Consider the following 12,289-nt stretch of genomic DNA (forward strand, 5'->3'; position numbering starts at 1 on the left):
GGGCACAGGGAAGGAAAAGCATGGAGCAAACACAGAAAGGACAAAGTTGTGCTGCCAGAGATCTAGTGCTCCCTGAAAGGCAACAGAAGGAAATAAAGCTAGAAAGGCAGCCTGGAGCTGGACTGTGGCAGGCCCTGCAGTCAGACTGCGCTTGGATGCCAACACTGCCCTTGCCCACGACGCCCGTGCACCCGCACTCCATATCTGGATAAACAACACCATGTTCCTCACTCTTCCTGAACTCCCCCCCCCCGCCAGCTAGTCAGTGATCCCTAATATCACTCACATTTGTCCTGCATTAATTCTCACCTGGGTTCCTGAAACAGCCTCCTGCCTCTAGGTTCAACCTCCTACAACGGATCCATCCTCCACACTGATGGCAGACTGATCCGAAACGCAATCTCTCCACATGATTCCTGTGTAAATACTTCAGTGATCTCCCATCACCCACAGATAACATTCCAGAACCTTCCATAAGATGCCAGGTGTGGGCTTCCCTGGTGGCACAGTGGTTAAAGAATCTGCCTGCCAATGCAGGGGACGCGGGTTGGGGCCCTGGTCCGGGAAGATCCCACATGCCGCGGAGCAACTAAGCCCGCACATCACAGCTAATGAGCCTGTGCTCTAGAGCTCACGAGCCACAACTACTGAGCCCGCGTGACACAACTACTGAAGCCCGCACGCCTAGAGCCCGTGCTCCACAACAAGAGAAGCCACCGCAATGAGAAGCCCACGCACCACGACAAAGAGTAGCAACCGCTCGCCACAACTAGAGAAAGCTCGCGTGCAGCAACAAAGACCCAACGCAGCCAAAAATTAAAAAAAAAAAAAAAAAAGATGCCAGGTGTTTGGTGTCCTGGGCCCTCTGTAGGCTCCACCTTCTGCTTCTCCCTCACAAGCCCCCTTCACTCCTGCCACACTGACCCCCTCGAAGTTCCTGAAACCGCCATGCTCTCTTGTCCCTCTGACTTCTGAATTTGCCGGTCCTTCTGGATGGAACCTAACTTCCCCCCTTTCCCTGACTAGAAACACCTGCCCTTCTCCTTTTAACACTCAGATAATCATTTACCATTGTTCTGGAACTACTAGCCAAGGTAATTAGATCAAAGATAATAAAAGGTTCAAATATTGAAAAAAGGAAGCAAAATTAGCATTTGTAAATATGATTGCATATCTAGAAGACACAAGAGAATCAACGTTTAAAAAGTGAAACAATTATAGAACTCAGTAAAAGAGTATTTCAAAATTTATGTTCAGAAGCCAGTAATATGTCTTCACACAAAAGTTAGAAACGACAATGTCAGAGAGTACATATTCCTTTATCAGAGTATAAGAAAGATAAAATACCTAAGAAAAAAATTTTCAGGACTTGTGAAGGACCTATATAAAGAAAACTTTAAAATTCTACCAGAAAGACAAATCTTGCTTCCAGATAGCAAGATCTACTGCAATGTAAATCCCCAAGGCATGGATTTTCCTCTGCTTTGTTGACTGACATATTTCAAGTACCAAGAACACTGCCTGGAACATATCAGGCACTCAGTAAGTACCCACTGAATGAACAAATGCCTAAAACTATCTAAAAATTCAATGTGACCAATCGAAATACAAATAGGATTTATATTTGTATTCTGGGAGAAACTGACAGAGATGTCAACCTCCACTTGAGCAAAAATTCAAGTACTCAGGGTTACTGAAGGCATGGAGAACCAGAATAACCAAAATGCTTCTGGTGGAACTATAAACTGGTACAGTCTTCTGAAAGGGCCATTTGTTAATATCTATCAACATTCAAAATGTGTTTATTCCTTCAGCAATTTCTCAGCTGGAATTAATTCTGTAGATACACTCACACATTTATGTGCAAACACATATGAAAGGATGTCCCTTGTATTACTGTTAGAAAATAGATTTGCATGTAAGATACACCTGAACGATGGAATAGTATACAGCCGTCCTTAAACCTGAAGTACACCTATACAGAATGAAATGGAAGTAAGCCCATGATCTATTAGTAAAGTGAAAAAGGCAAGGCACAGAATACTATGAATAGTATGATCCCATTTGTGTTCTAAGATTATACAGTTAGGTTTATATAGGAATAGAAACCTTCTGGAAGGTTACCTTTGGCAACAGATTCAAGGGAAGAGACAGACAGAAGGAAACTTTACCTCAAGCAAGACAGAAAGGTGTCTGCTGTTGTTTCGCTTGATGTTACCGTTTTACTTCCTCTCAGGCACCCTCGCTTCAGGAAGTGTCCTGCCCACCGCCATCCAGGAGCGCTGCCTGCCCCACCCCATACACTAGGGTGTACAGGACTACTCATACAATACCCTTCCTCGCTGGCTTCCCAAGTTAGTGGAGAGCTCCTTTGAGGGCAGGGCCTGCTTTCCTTTTCTGCTTTCTCAGCACATGGCACAGTGCCTGGCACATAGGAACCACTTAATAAAGGCGGGAGGAAGGAAGGCAGAAAGGAAGGAGGGAGGGAAGGAGGACCCTACATGAAGATTAACCAGGTGGCAGCACACAGGACTATCTAGAGAAGGTAGAGTCAGGAGACAAGGACGGCCGGCCGGAAAGAGAGTAACGATTCAGTCTGACGTGGAGAAGACCCTAGTGCTCTCAGGTGGAGGCCTCAGGGTCTGTGAGCCAGACGGCAGGTGTTCTCCAGCTTCAGGCACTTTCAGTGAGAAAGAAGCCGTGGCCGCTGACACACGCCCTGCAAGGCCACAAGTGCCTCGTGACTCCTGCAAGCAAGGACGAAGCCCTGGGAGCAGCTTCTGACCACACCATCTCGCTGCTGGGACTACCCAGGGGCCTCAGCCAAAGTCCTGAGCGATCCCTAATGCCTCTCAATCACTTTTGCTGAGGATGTTCCTCACAAGGGGTCTGAATGTTAACCGACATAATCCGTGGAAAGCACTTAGCATAAAGCACAAGGGGAAGTGCTCAAAATATAAGCTGTTATTAAGTTGCTTACAGAATCCTTTCAAGAGTTCAAAGCACCACAACTGCAGAAGTCATCAGAAGTCTTCCATTTCCAACAAGACCCAGGCCTCCCCACTTATTTCTGTAATAAATAAACATACTGCCTTCCTAAGTACATTTAAAATAAACTGGAAGCTGCTGCTTCGGTATTTCTTACTTTTGTCATCATTTCAAAATTAAGCGGGTCCTATCGGCCCCAAGTCTGATAGCAAACTCTCATCTTAGAAAGCTCGAATTTGAATAACCTTTACAAATTCAGTACATTTCCCATCATCCCATCCTGATAGCCGGCCCAGGCCTGATGTGGCTCGCCCCGGAATTCATTTACCACGGAGGGAGGGTCATTCCAGTCTTCATAGGAGATGGCAGCGTATGGATAGATCCGGTCATTGATGATCTGCAGGGTGGCCAGGGCAATGGCTTTGATTGACTGGAAGTACGCTTCCCAGAACCACCGTGCCTGTGAAGAAAACCACACTGTGTGAAGTGAGCAAAGAGAGTGAAGAACTAGATACTCCGTCCCAGCCAACTCTGGGTCTGGGTAATCGCCTTATTCCCGAAGAAGAGGGAGACCAAGGCAAAGGCTCCCTGCTGTTCAAGGCCAGCTCCATCAGAGTGGGCATTTAACCAAGGCAGTCAAAATAGCACGTGAAACGCACACTGGATTCAATTTAGGTTTAAGAGAAACTACATGATACTTAAGACAAAATATCAGTGTGTTTAACCAGAGCAAGTTTAGAGTCTTTTTTGATATAACATACATAAAGTGCACAGATCTTAAGGGTACAACTCAATGAATTTCTACCTTCAGTACTCTTATAACTACTTCCCAGATAAAGATATAGAACATTCCAGCACCCCAGTCAGAACCTCACCCCTCCAAAAGTAATCATTATTCTGATTTCTATTAGCCCACTACTGCATTTCATATGAATGGCATCAAACAGCGTTTACTCTTTTGCTCAACACTGTAATACTAAAATCAGATTTTGGTGTCAAGTTATGCTGGCCTCATAGAAGGAGTTGAAAAAGGTCTATTCCTTGACAAATTTTATGCAAGGTTGGCATTATTTCTTTCTTGAAAGACTGAGAATTCATCAAAAAAACCATCTGGGCTAGGTGTTTTTTTGATGTGTAAAGGTTTTAAATCATGGATTAATTTTCTTTCATACCCATAAGATTACGCACATTTTCATGTCAGTTTTGCAGGTAGTATTTTTCAAGGAATGTGTTCACTTTACCTAAATTGTTAAATTTATTGGACTAAATGTTCGTCAATGCCTATTTAATGCCTATAGAACCTGTAGTAATACACCTCTTTTCATTCCTGATATTGATAATCTGTGTTTTCTCTTTGTACTTGATCAGTCTTACTGGATGTTTATCAATTTTATTATCTTTTCAAAAAACCAATGTTTGGTTTTGCTGATTTTCTTTATCTTACATTTTTTTTCTATTTTGTTCCTTTCTGCTCTTATTTTTACTTTCTTCTGTTTTGGGGGATTTTAATTCATCCTGCATTTAGCTTTTTGAGGTTAAAGTTTAGATATTTCAATCTTTCTTCTTTTTTAATACATACATGTAAAGCTATAAATTTACTTCTATGCACTATTTTAAATGCATCCCACACATTTATATATCATTTTCATTATAATTTAGGTGAAAAATGTTTTTAAATTTCCTTTGTGATACTTTCTTTAACCCATGGGTCATTTAGAAGTATGCTGTTTAATTTCCAAACATTTTGGGATTTTCTATTTATCTTTCTGTTATTGATTTCTACTTTGCACTGTAGTCAGAAAACACACATTATTTCAAAACTTGGCAATTTATTTAAACTTGATTTATGGCCCAGTACATAGCTTATTTTTGTAAATGGTCTATGTGCACTTGAAAAAAAGAATTTTGCCGTTGATGAGATGTTTTACCACTGTCAAGTACAATAAGTTGATTTTAAGTACTGTTTCAATATTCTTTATCTTTATTGATTCTTCTCTGCCTGTGCACGTGTGCATGTACATGTGTGTGCGTGTGTTTACTTCCAAAACTTTTACTTTCAAATTTGTGCCCTCAAAGCTTGTCTCAGGATTGTCTCTTATAAAAAGGATATAAATGGCTTTTAATATTTTATCCGATTCAAAAATCTTTGGCTTCCAATTGTATATATAGTTCATTTACGCTTAATGTAATTTCTGATACGGCTGAGTTTAAGTGTATGCTCATTCTATTTGTTTCATCGAGGTTCACAGATATACCTCAGTGTGGCCCTTTGTGTTTATCCCACCTAGGATTGGAGAGCTTCTCCAATCTATGATTTGATGTCTCTCCCTGTTTTTAGAAAACTCTCAGTCAATATTTTTTAAAATATTGCTTCTGTCACACTCCTCTTCTTCTAGGACTCCAAATACACATGTACGTAAAACGTTTTCACCATGTCCCATATGTCTCTTATTCTCTTCTCTGTATTTCTCCTCTCTGTGCTTCAATCTGGGTATTTTCTACTACTTTTTCTTCCGGTCCAATAATCCTTTATCCTTTTTTTGTGTGTGTGTCTAAACTGCTATTAAACCAATGTACTGAATTCTTACTTTCCCTTCTTATATTTTTCAGTTGCAGAATTTCCATTTGACTTTTTAAAAGAAGATTTCAAAACTTTGTGGAAATCCTCCTTCTCTTCTTCTATATTATTGAACATTGTTCGTTCCCGACTGATAACCCCAATATCTGAATAACCTGTAAGTCTTTTTCTATCATCTTTTTACTCTCCATTTTGTTCATTTGGTTTCAACTTCTAGCGTGCATCTTAATTTTTTATTGGATGCCAACATTCTGTATTAAAAAACTGTAGAGGTTCTGGATGATCCAGATTATCTTCCTCCTAAGAATGTAACATATTCTTCTGGCAGGTACAGAGAATGCAGTCAGACCACTATAATCCTGTCAGGGGTTGGTTTCAAGTTTTGTCAGGGCCACCTTTTTTCAGCTTGCCCTTACTCTGAAGGTGTGGCCTTCTGGGCCTTCAATTAAAGCCTGGGGTATTTACCAGGACCCCTCCATCTTGGCCAGCCTTGAACACTGATCTTTATCTCATCAGTACTATACACGGTTGCTGAAATAGCTACAGAGCTTGTTAGGCTCCCAGCTGTTTCTTTCTGCAGGGATTCTCAGAGTTTTGTTCTGATCGTGTGCACCTCAGAAGTTGGCAAACACCTTAAGGGAAGATTGCACGCCCATTTTTTGCTATATCCCCGTGGTTCCCTTTCTCCTGGGATTTTGTTCTTCAAATCCCAGATACTTTGGAAGCCCCTAACTCCAACCTGTCAGCCCTGTGGGACTGCTGCTTTCTGCAAAGCCTCCATACCCTGGGCTGTGAATTAGGAAGCACCCTTGGGGAAGGAGCCAGAGTGAACAAGTAGCTCCCCTCAGTGTGCTCCTGTCTCTCAGGAATTGTCTCTCAAGTCCTGACTGCATGGGCTGCTCCCTGAACTGTTGTTTCATCTACTTCAATAAGCTCTTATACTTCTTTTTCTTTTATTGACAGGAGGGTTACTCCCAAACCAGCTACTGTGTCAGAGCCTTCTGAAAGAGGACAGTTTCTTATCCAAGCAGAGTTTAAACTCGGTTCCTAATGAAAGCAGGATGCTGGTGTAGACGACCTCGCCAGCTTCATTCAGCCTACGAGTCCACTCAAAATCAGAGACTGTTAGGACTTACACAAGGGGGCGAACATTTCCAAGTTTAGCATGAGAAACTGGAAGCATAACCGAAATAGGTGGAGGAAAAAGACGCTTTCTAGTCCAGACTTACTGACTTTGGTTCTGTTTCCTGGGCAAGTCCTCTATTCATTAGTTAAAGCCAAGGATAACTTCTGAGTTATATGATGACTGTTGTTTCCACTAACATTAAGAAGAAGGCAAAGCATCCCAATGAGAATTTCTCCTACTCAAAGAAAATCAGAAACAGATTTAGCTTCCAAGGCCATCTGACTTAAGCTGTCCTGTGGTCGGCCATCTGGGTACAGCCTGGGGGCCTGCTGGTTGCCTGCTGCTGCTTCTTAGATACACTCCACTCACTCCAATCTCCTTCCTGCTCAGTCATCTTGCTGCTTTCCCTCCCATCATCCAGCCAAAATACCTACAGTTCATGAGACCTAAAAGAATCCATCTTCTCTGTGAGAACTTTACTGAGGTTGAGCGCCCCCAACATCAACAATCTTCTCTTACTGTGAAACACCACAGCATTTACAGCCTTTATCTTATAGGTCAGGTGTCTTACATTCTGTTCTATCACTGTTTTGCTGCTATTTCGGATGATCGCATTTCTCTCTCCAGCTAGACTGAATTCCTTTGGTGTGGAAACTGGCATTCTTTTATTAGTATCCTTGCAAATGTTAGAATGTTTTCCCTGTTGCAAAGCACTTTTGTATCCATGGTCTCATTTGCTCTTTATTATCAGTTTGTCACTTATTTGGGGCAGATGCAAATCTCATTTTATATGTGAGGAAACTGAGACACAAAGCTGTTAAGTGGCAGTGTCACCACTCATGAATCCTAACTCTACAGTCAGACCTTTCCCTACCCCATTCTAGAGTATTAAGAGTACCAGCACACAGTAAGTTTCAGGAAACGGTCCTCTACCAAGGAACTGAAAGGAGTAAAAATTCACGGAGAAGCGTGAGCCCCACACATAAACACACACAGCTTAAATATTTACCTCCTTTTCTACCCAAATGGGTCCATCTTCGTAGGTTCTTTTATTTTAAATCACACCACACTCAAACTTAAGCATTCCAAAGCTTTACGTTCACATTGAATCACAGCAGAGACAGCAGCATTTGGGATTTATAGGAAACAATGATTGGTAACAAATCCACCTAGAAAACAGCCAACTGCACGAGTGTAGGACAGAGCTGCTGATTTAAGGTGTCTCAAATCATCTAGCCCTGTCCACCAAATTACAATTTCTCTCAGAAAGGAAGCAAGCTTTGCCAATAATCATAGTTCAAGTGTCTCAGCCTGAGGATAAGTGAACTTTGCAGGCTTAATTATTTCTGCAGGACCTCTTTAACACCTTGAAGTGTTTAGAAGGCATAATTTACAGCCCCTCCAGGACTCAGCGTCAGCCACTTTTCGGCAGAGAGGAAGGAGTTTTCAGCTATGCTGGCAATACATGAAAGCACCAGTGTTCCCATCCAGTGAGCAAATGCAAATGCTTATTATGTTTTGAGGGTTTTTCACCCCAGAACAGGGGCCACGCTTATCCCTATCTGAAAAGTTTAAATGAGGGACTCTTCCACAGCTCTGCAAATTCCCTAGGCACTCTACACTGTGGATCTACACAACCGAAAGGCAAGTCACATATGAAACGGTCAGAACAATAACGTTCGACAAAGCATTTAGCTTTTCTTCATTAAACAGGTACCATGGTAATTTTGTAGAATGTGCACATTTCAAAGCATAAGAACTACAAAGTTCCTATGATGCTTTCAAATATTAGAATCATAAAGCAAAGGGCAAGGATTGGGCCAACTTAAAACTAACTTAAGCAAATAAATACTTCAAATTGAAACTGCTACTTTGGTTTAATTTCTTTGATTTTCAGTAACATAAAGCCAACAGGATTAGCAATAACAAGTGTTTAAAGGAAGTCCGCACAGCATGGTAGAAAGAACCATGGCGATGAGTACCTTGCACAATTTTAAGTGACTTAACCCCTCTGTTTTTTGAAGTATATGAGATGGAGACCACACCACCTTTCTCATGGAGCTGAAGATCCAGTGAGACGAGGGTTGTAAAGCTCCCTGCCCAGTGCCAGTGCAGAACAGATAATCAGAACACGTTAGCTCTCTGCTCAACCCTTGCATCCATCCTGTCCCCTCAGGGTCTCTGTCACTTATGTTAGAATACACTCAGCACTGTTTTGGGGTGGGAAGGGAGGAAGGGGTAGAGGAGAGACAGGATGGGATCTCAACATTACACTCCATTCATCTCAATTCTTGAAGCCAGTAAAGAAATCCAACTGGTCACAGAACAGAGTTAGATATAATAAAAATAAATCAAGTACGAGTGTGACAGACCTTTATACTGAAAAGTACAGCAACCAATGACATGCCCCTTCTACCTGAATCTCTAAGCTTCCAAGGAAGAGGCCAGCACTCCTCTGGAAACTGTGAGGGTGGGAACACATCTGGTTTTGCTCACGACTGGTCTTGCAGCCCCTAGCACAGTGCCTGTCAAGGAGTGGGCAGTCAAACGTTTGTTGAAAGAACAAATCCATCTCCCTCACAGGCATCACATGCATCTCACGGGACTTTCCAAATCTTCTAAGTACCAGCCCATGACCTTAAAGGGGGAAGACCATCATTTAATAATAATGACCGCATCTTGTATGCAGAATTTTAAAAGGTAAAAGATGGAGGAAATGGATTTGAGGGGAAAAAAAGGAAAATTTGTTTCTGGGTGAAACAGCAAGGCAGCAATGGGATTATAAGTTGCCCTTATATTACGCACGTAAAGACCACGAGAGAGAGAAACGGTTGTTAAAACTATGCCATGCAAGTCTGTTCCTAGTGGACAGGCTATCCAACCATTCAAAGACTATACAGAAGGACAAGAGCCCCAGGATCCCTAGCGGTCCAAGAGCATCTGCCTCCCAAAGCAGTGACGGCTTTCCAGTGCCCTTCAGTCAGCAGCCGACTGTGCAATATGCCCTTCCCGTCAGAACCTCCTGAATGTGACCCACGTCGACAGGCTTCATTTTAGTGCATTAAAGTACTTTCCTAATGAAAACCACAAAATAAAATGATAAACCAGCCAGCTAAGCCTCTGTCCCAAATCGCAAGAGGTAGCACCGTCCAAACACCCGACAACGACATGTAGCCGTGGATCAGTAGGTGCCCCAATTCTGCTGTTTCCCCACCCCCCACCCACTGGTTGGTCACAACATAAAGGATCTGCTTCTGCTTAGGATGCAGAAAGCCACAAGGGAACATGGAATCCACCATAACAATGAGAAAACGGCACCAGATACCCCACTAACACCATAAGGTGTCTTGGGCCGATCGGAGAGCTATGGTCATAAGGCAATCAGGGAGACCAAACTCCAAAGAGTGACATCCAGGAGCAATGGGACACTCAAACTATGTCAGCTTTGGAAAAGCACAGAAAGTAGGGGTGGCTACTGTAAAAGCGGCCTCAAAATACAGCTAAAGTTTTAACCAATTCCTCAAACTGAGTGTGGGCTAGTAGGGCAGTCTGGAAGTTCTAGACATAAGCAGGACACCCCCCACCAGCAACTCAGAGGGACGCTGCCCTGGTAGCAGGGGCAGACGCAAGAGCCATCTGCCCCGAAGGACAACCAGGTGAACTCGCTCAGATCAGGCTCCTACACGGATACAGCGCACAGGTCAGCTACCACCAAGGGCGGGGCAGGAAACTCCCTCCAACCTCAGACGCCCACAGACAGAGGGCAGACTCTAGCTGCCCAGGGGGAGGAGCAAGAATGCTGAGAAAGCCCCACCTCCAAGGCCCCAGCAAACAAGCCTGCCAGACTGCGGCTGGACCAGGGGAACAGAATCCTGCTGCTCCACCACGAGCCCCGCACCACACACAAGCAAGGGAAGTCGACCCACGGACGGGAGCAAGGCCTCCTGTGTGGCACAGGCGGGCAGGGCCTGCTGAAAGTGGAGGGTGAGGCTGGAACTCTGAGAAAAACCTTAGTACCTTGTGCCCCACACAGGAACAGGTGACCACCAGCAGCATCTGAAGTGTGTGGTGCTGGAGGTAAGTCTAGCAATGGACAAACCCAAACCCACCTTGATTACACACTAGACTGAGTCAACCTCCCATGCTAACAGCTCACAGAAGAAGAGGTCTGCCCATTTCTGGACATGACATTTACTTTAGGTCTCTTGTTTTTCTAACACACAATGTCCATCATTCAGTCAACATTTATCGGAAACAAAATGCGAAAGAAAACAATCCACCGTCAAAACATAAAGCCACCAGCAGAACCAGAGCCAAAGATGACCAAGATGTTGGAACTACTAGATGGGGGCCTTAAACTAACTATAATTAATATGTTGAAGGAACTAGTAAAAAAGGCAGACCACTTACATGAACAGATGGCAGACGGGAGTATTCAGTAGAGAGATGAAAACTATAAGAAAAAGAGCCAAATGAAAATGCTAGAAGTAAAAAACATAGTATCATAGAATTTCTTCAATTGGTTTATCAGCACAGTAGATATGGCAAAGGAAAGAAATACTGTAGTGAACTTGAAAATAAAAAAGAAATTATCCAAACCAAAATGCAAAGAGAAAGAGTGTAAGAAAACAGAACAGAGCACCCAAGAACTGTAGAACCATATCTAATGTTCTTACAGTAGCTGTAATTGGAGTTCCAGAAGAGGGGCAGGAAACAAGGCAACAGATACATCTAAAGAAATAATGGCTAAGAATTTTCCAAAATTAATGAAAAACAATAAAACAGACTGAATAAGTGCAGAGAACCAAGACAGAGTAAATAAAGCATTCGCCTTCTCCCTCAGGAAGTTTAAGAAACAGCTGCATCGTTAAAGATGCAAAAGCCCTTCTGCCTCTGCGCAACCTGGGAGATTCAAGGGATCTGAGTACAAGGATCTGAGTACAAGGGATCTGAGTTTCTCTCAGCTTACTACACTGACAGAACCATATATCTCAGGTGAAGGGCTGGAAAATATTTCCACGCCTCATGGATTAATTTTTCAAAGCTGTGTCTGAAGATGAATCTGAAAACTTCCAAAGGGATTCTAAGGCTTTCCAAGCACCAGTGCACCACAGGCTGATGAGTTCCTTTTCATTTGTTTGCTGTGACAAATGGAACCAATGAGCATTCCTACTATTGCTCCAAAGCCTCCTATGCAGCAAACTCCGCAGGGTTACACTGGCTCTCTTCCTCGCTACCTTCCCGTACAGATGAGAGGGCAAGAGCAGGGAGCCCAGTGCCCTTCTTGCCTAACCTCACACCAGCCTGGAGGCAGCAGAGACAGGCTCGAACAACCTCCACCTGGCAGCCAAAGCCACGCACTGGTGAGGTCAAATGATAATCCGAGCATCCTGATTCCTAGTTGAGAACTACTGCAAGACTGGCTTTTTGTTTATTCTTTTGCTTATCCCACTTTTATAAACATAACAGTTACAAGACAACGTACTTAAAATTAGGGGGAAAAAGTACCAACAAAACCCCTCAGGGGCACTTCTCATGGACTGAAGGTTTTCTAAAAACGTACTAGGCCTGTGTTGTCAGTTTTTCTAGAGGAGAAG

The 12,289-nt window shown here is 43.1% G+C and overlaps 1 protein-coding gene across 5 annotated transcripts in view; it reads right to left on the reverse strand.

Moving 5' to 3' along the window:
* Nucleotides 1-12,289, reverse strand: part of EXT2 (exostosin glycosyltransferase 2) — a 129,711-nt gene that overhangs the window by 66,595 nt on the left and 50,827 nt on the right. For 4 of the 5 annotated variants that reach the window (XM_004264030.4, XM_049714201.1, XM_049714203.1 and 1 more), the window contains exon 8: nt 3,317-3,448. The exons of the other annotated variant lie outside the window; for it this stretch is intronic. In XM_004264030.4, the coding sequence (XP_004264078.1) occupies nt 3,317-3,448 (132 nt within the window). The remainder of the gene's footprint in view (nt 1-3,316; nt 3,449-12,289) is intronic. 5 annotated transcript variants of the gene reach the window in all.

This window comes from Orcinus orca, chromosome 8, assembly GCF_937001465.1.
Source record: "Orcinus orca chromosome 8, mOrcOrc1.1, whole genome shotgun sequence".
Classification (NCBI taxonomy): domain Eukaryota; kingdom Metazoa; phylum Chordata; class Mammalia; order Artiodactyla; family Delphinidae; genus Orcinus; species Orcinus orca.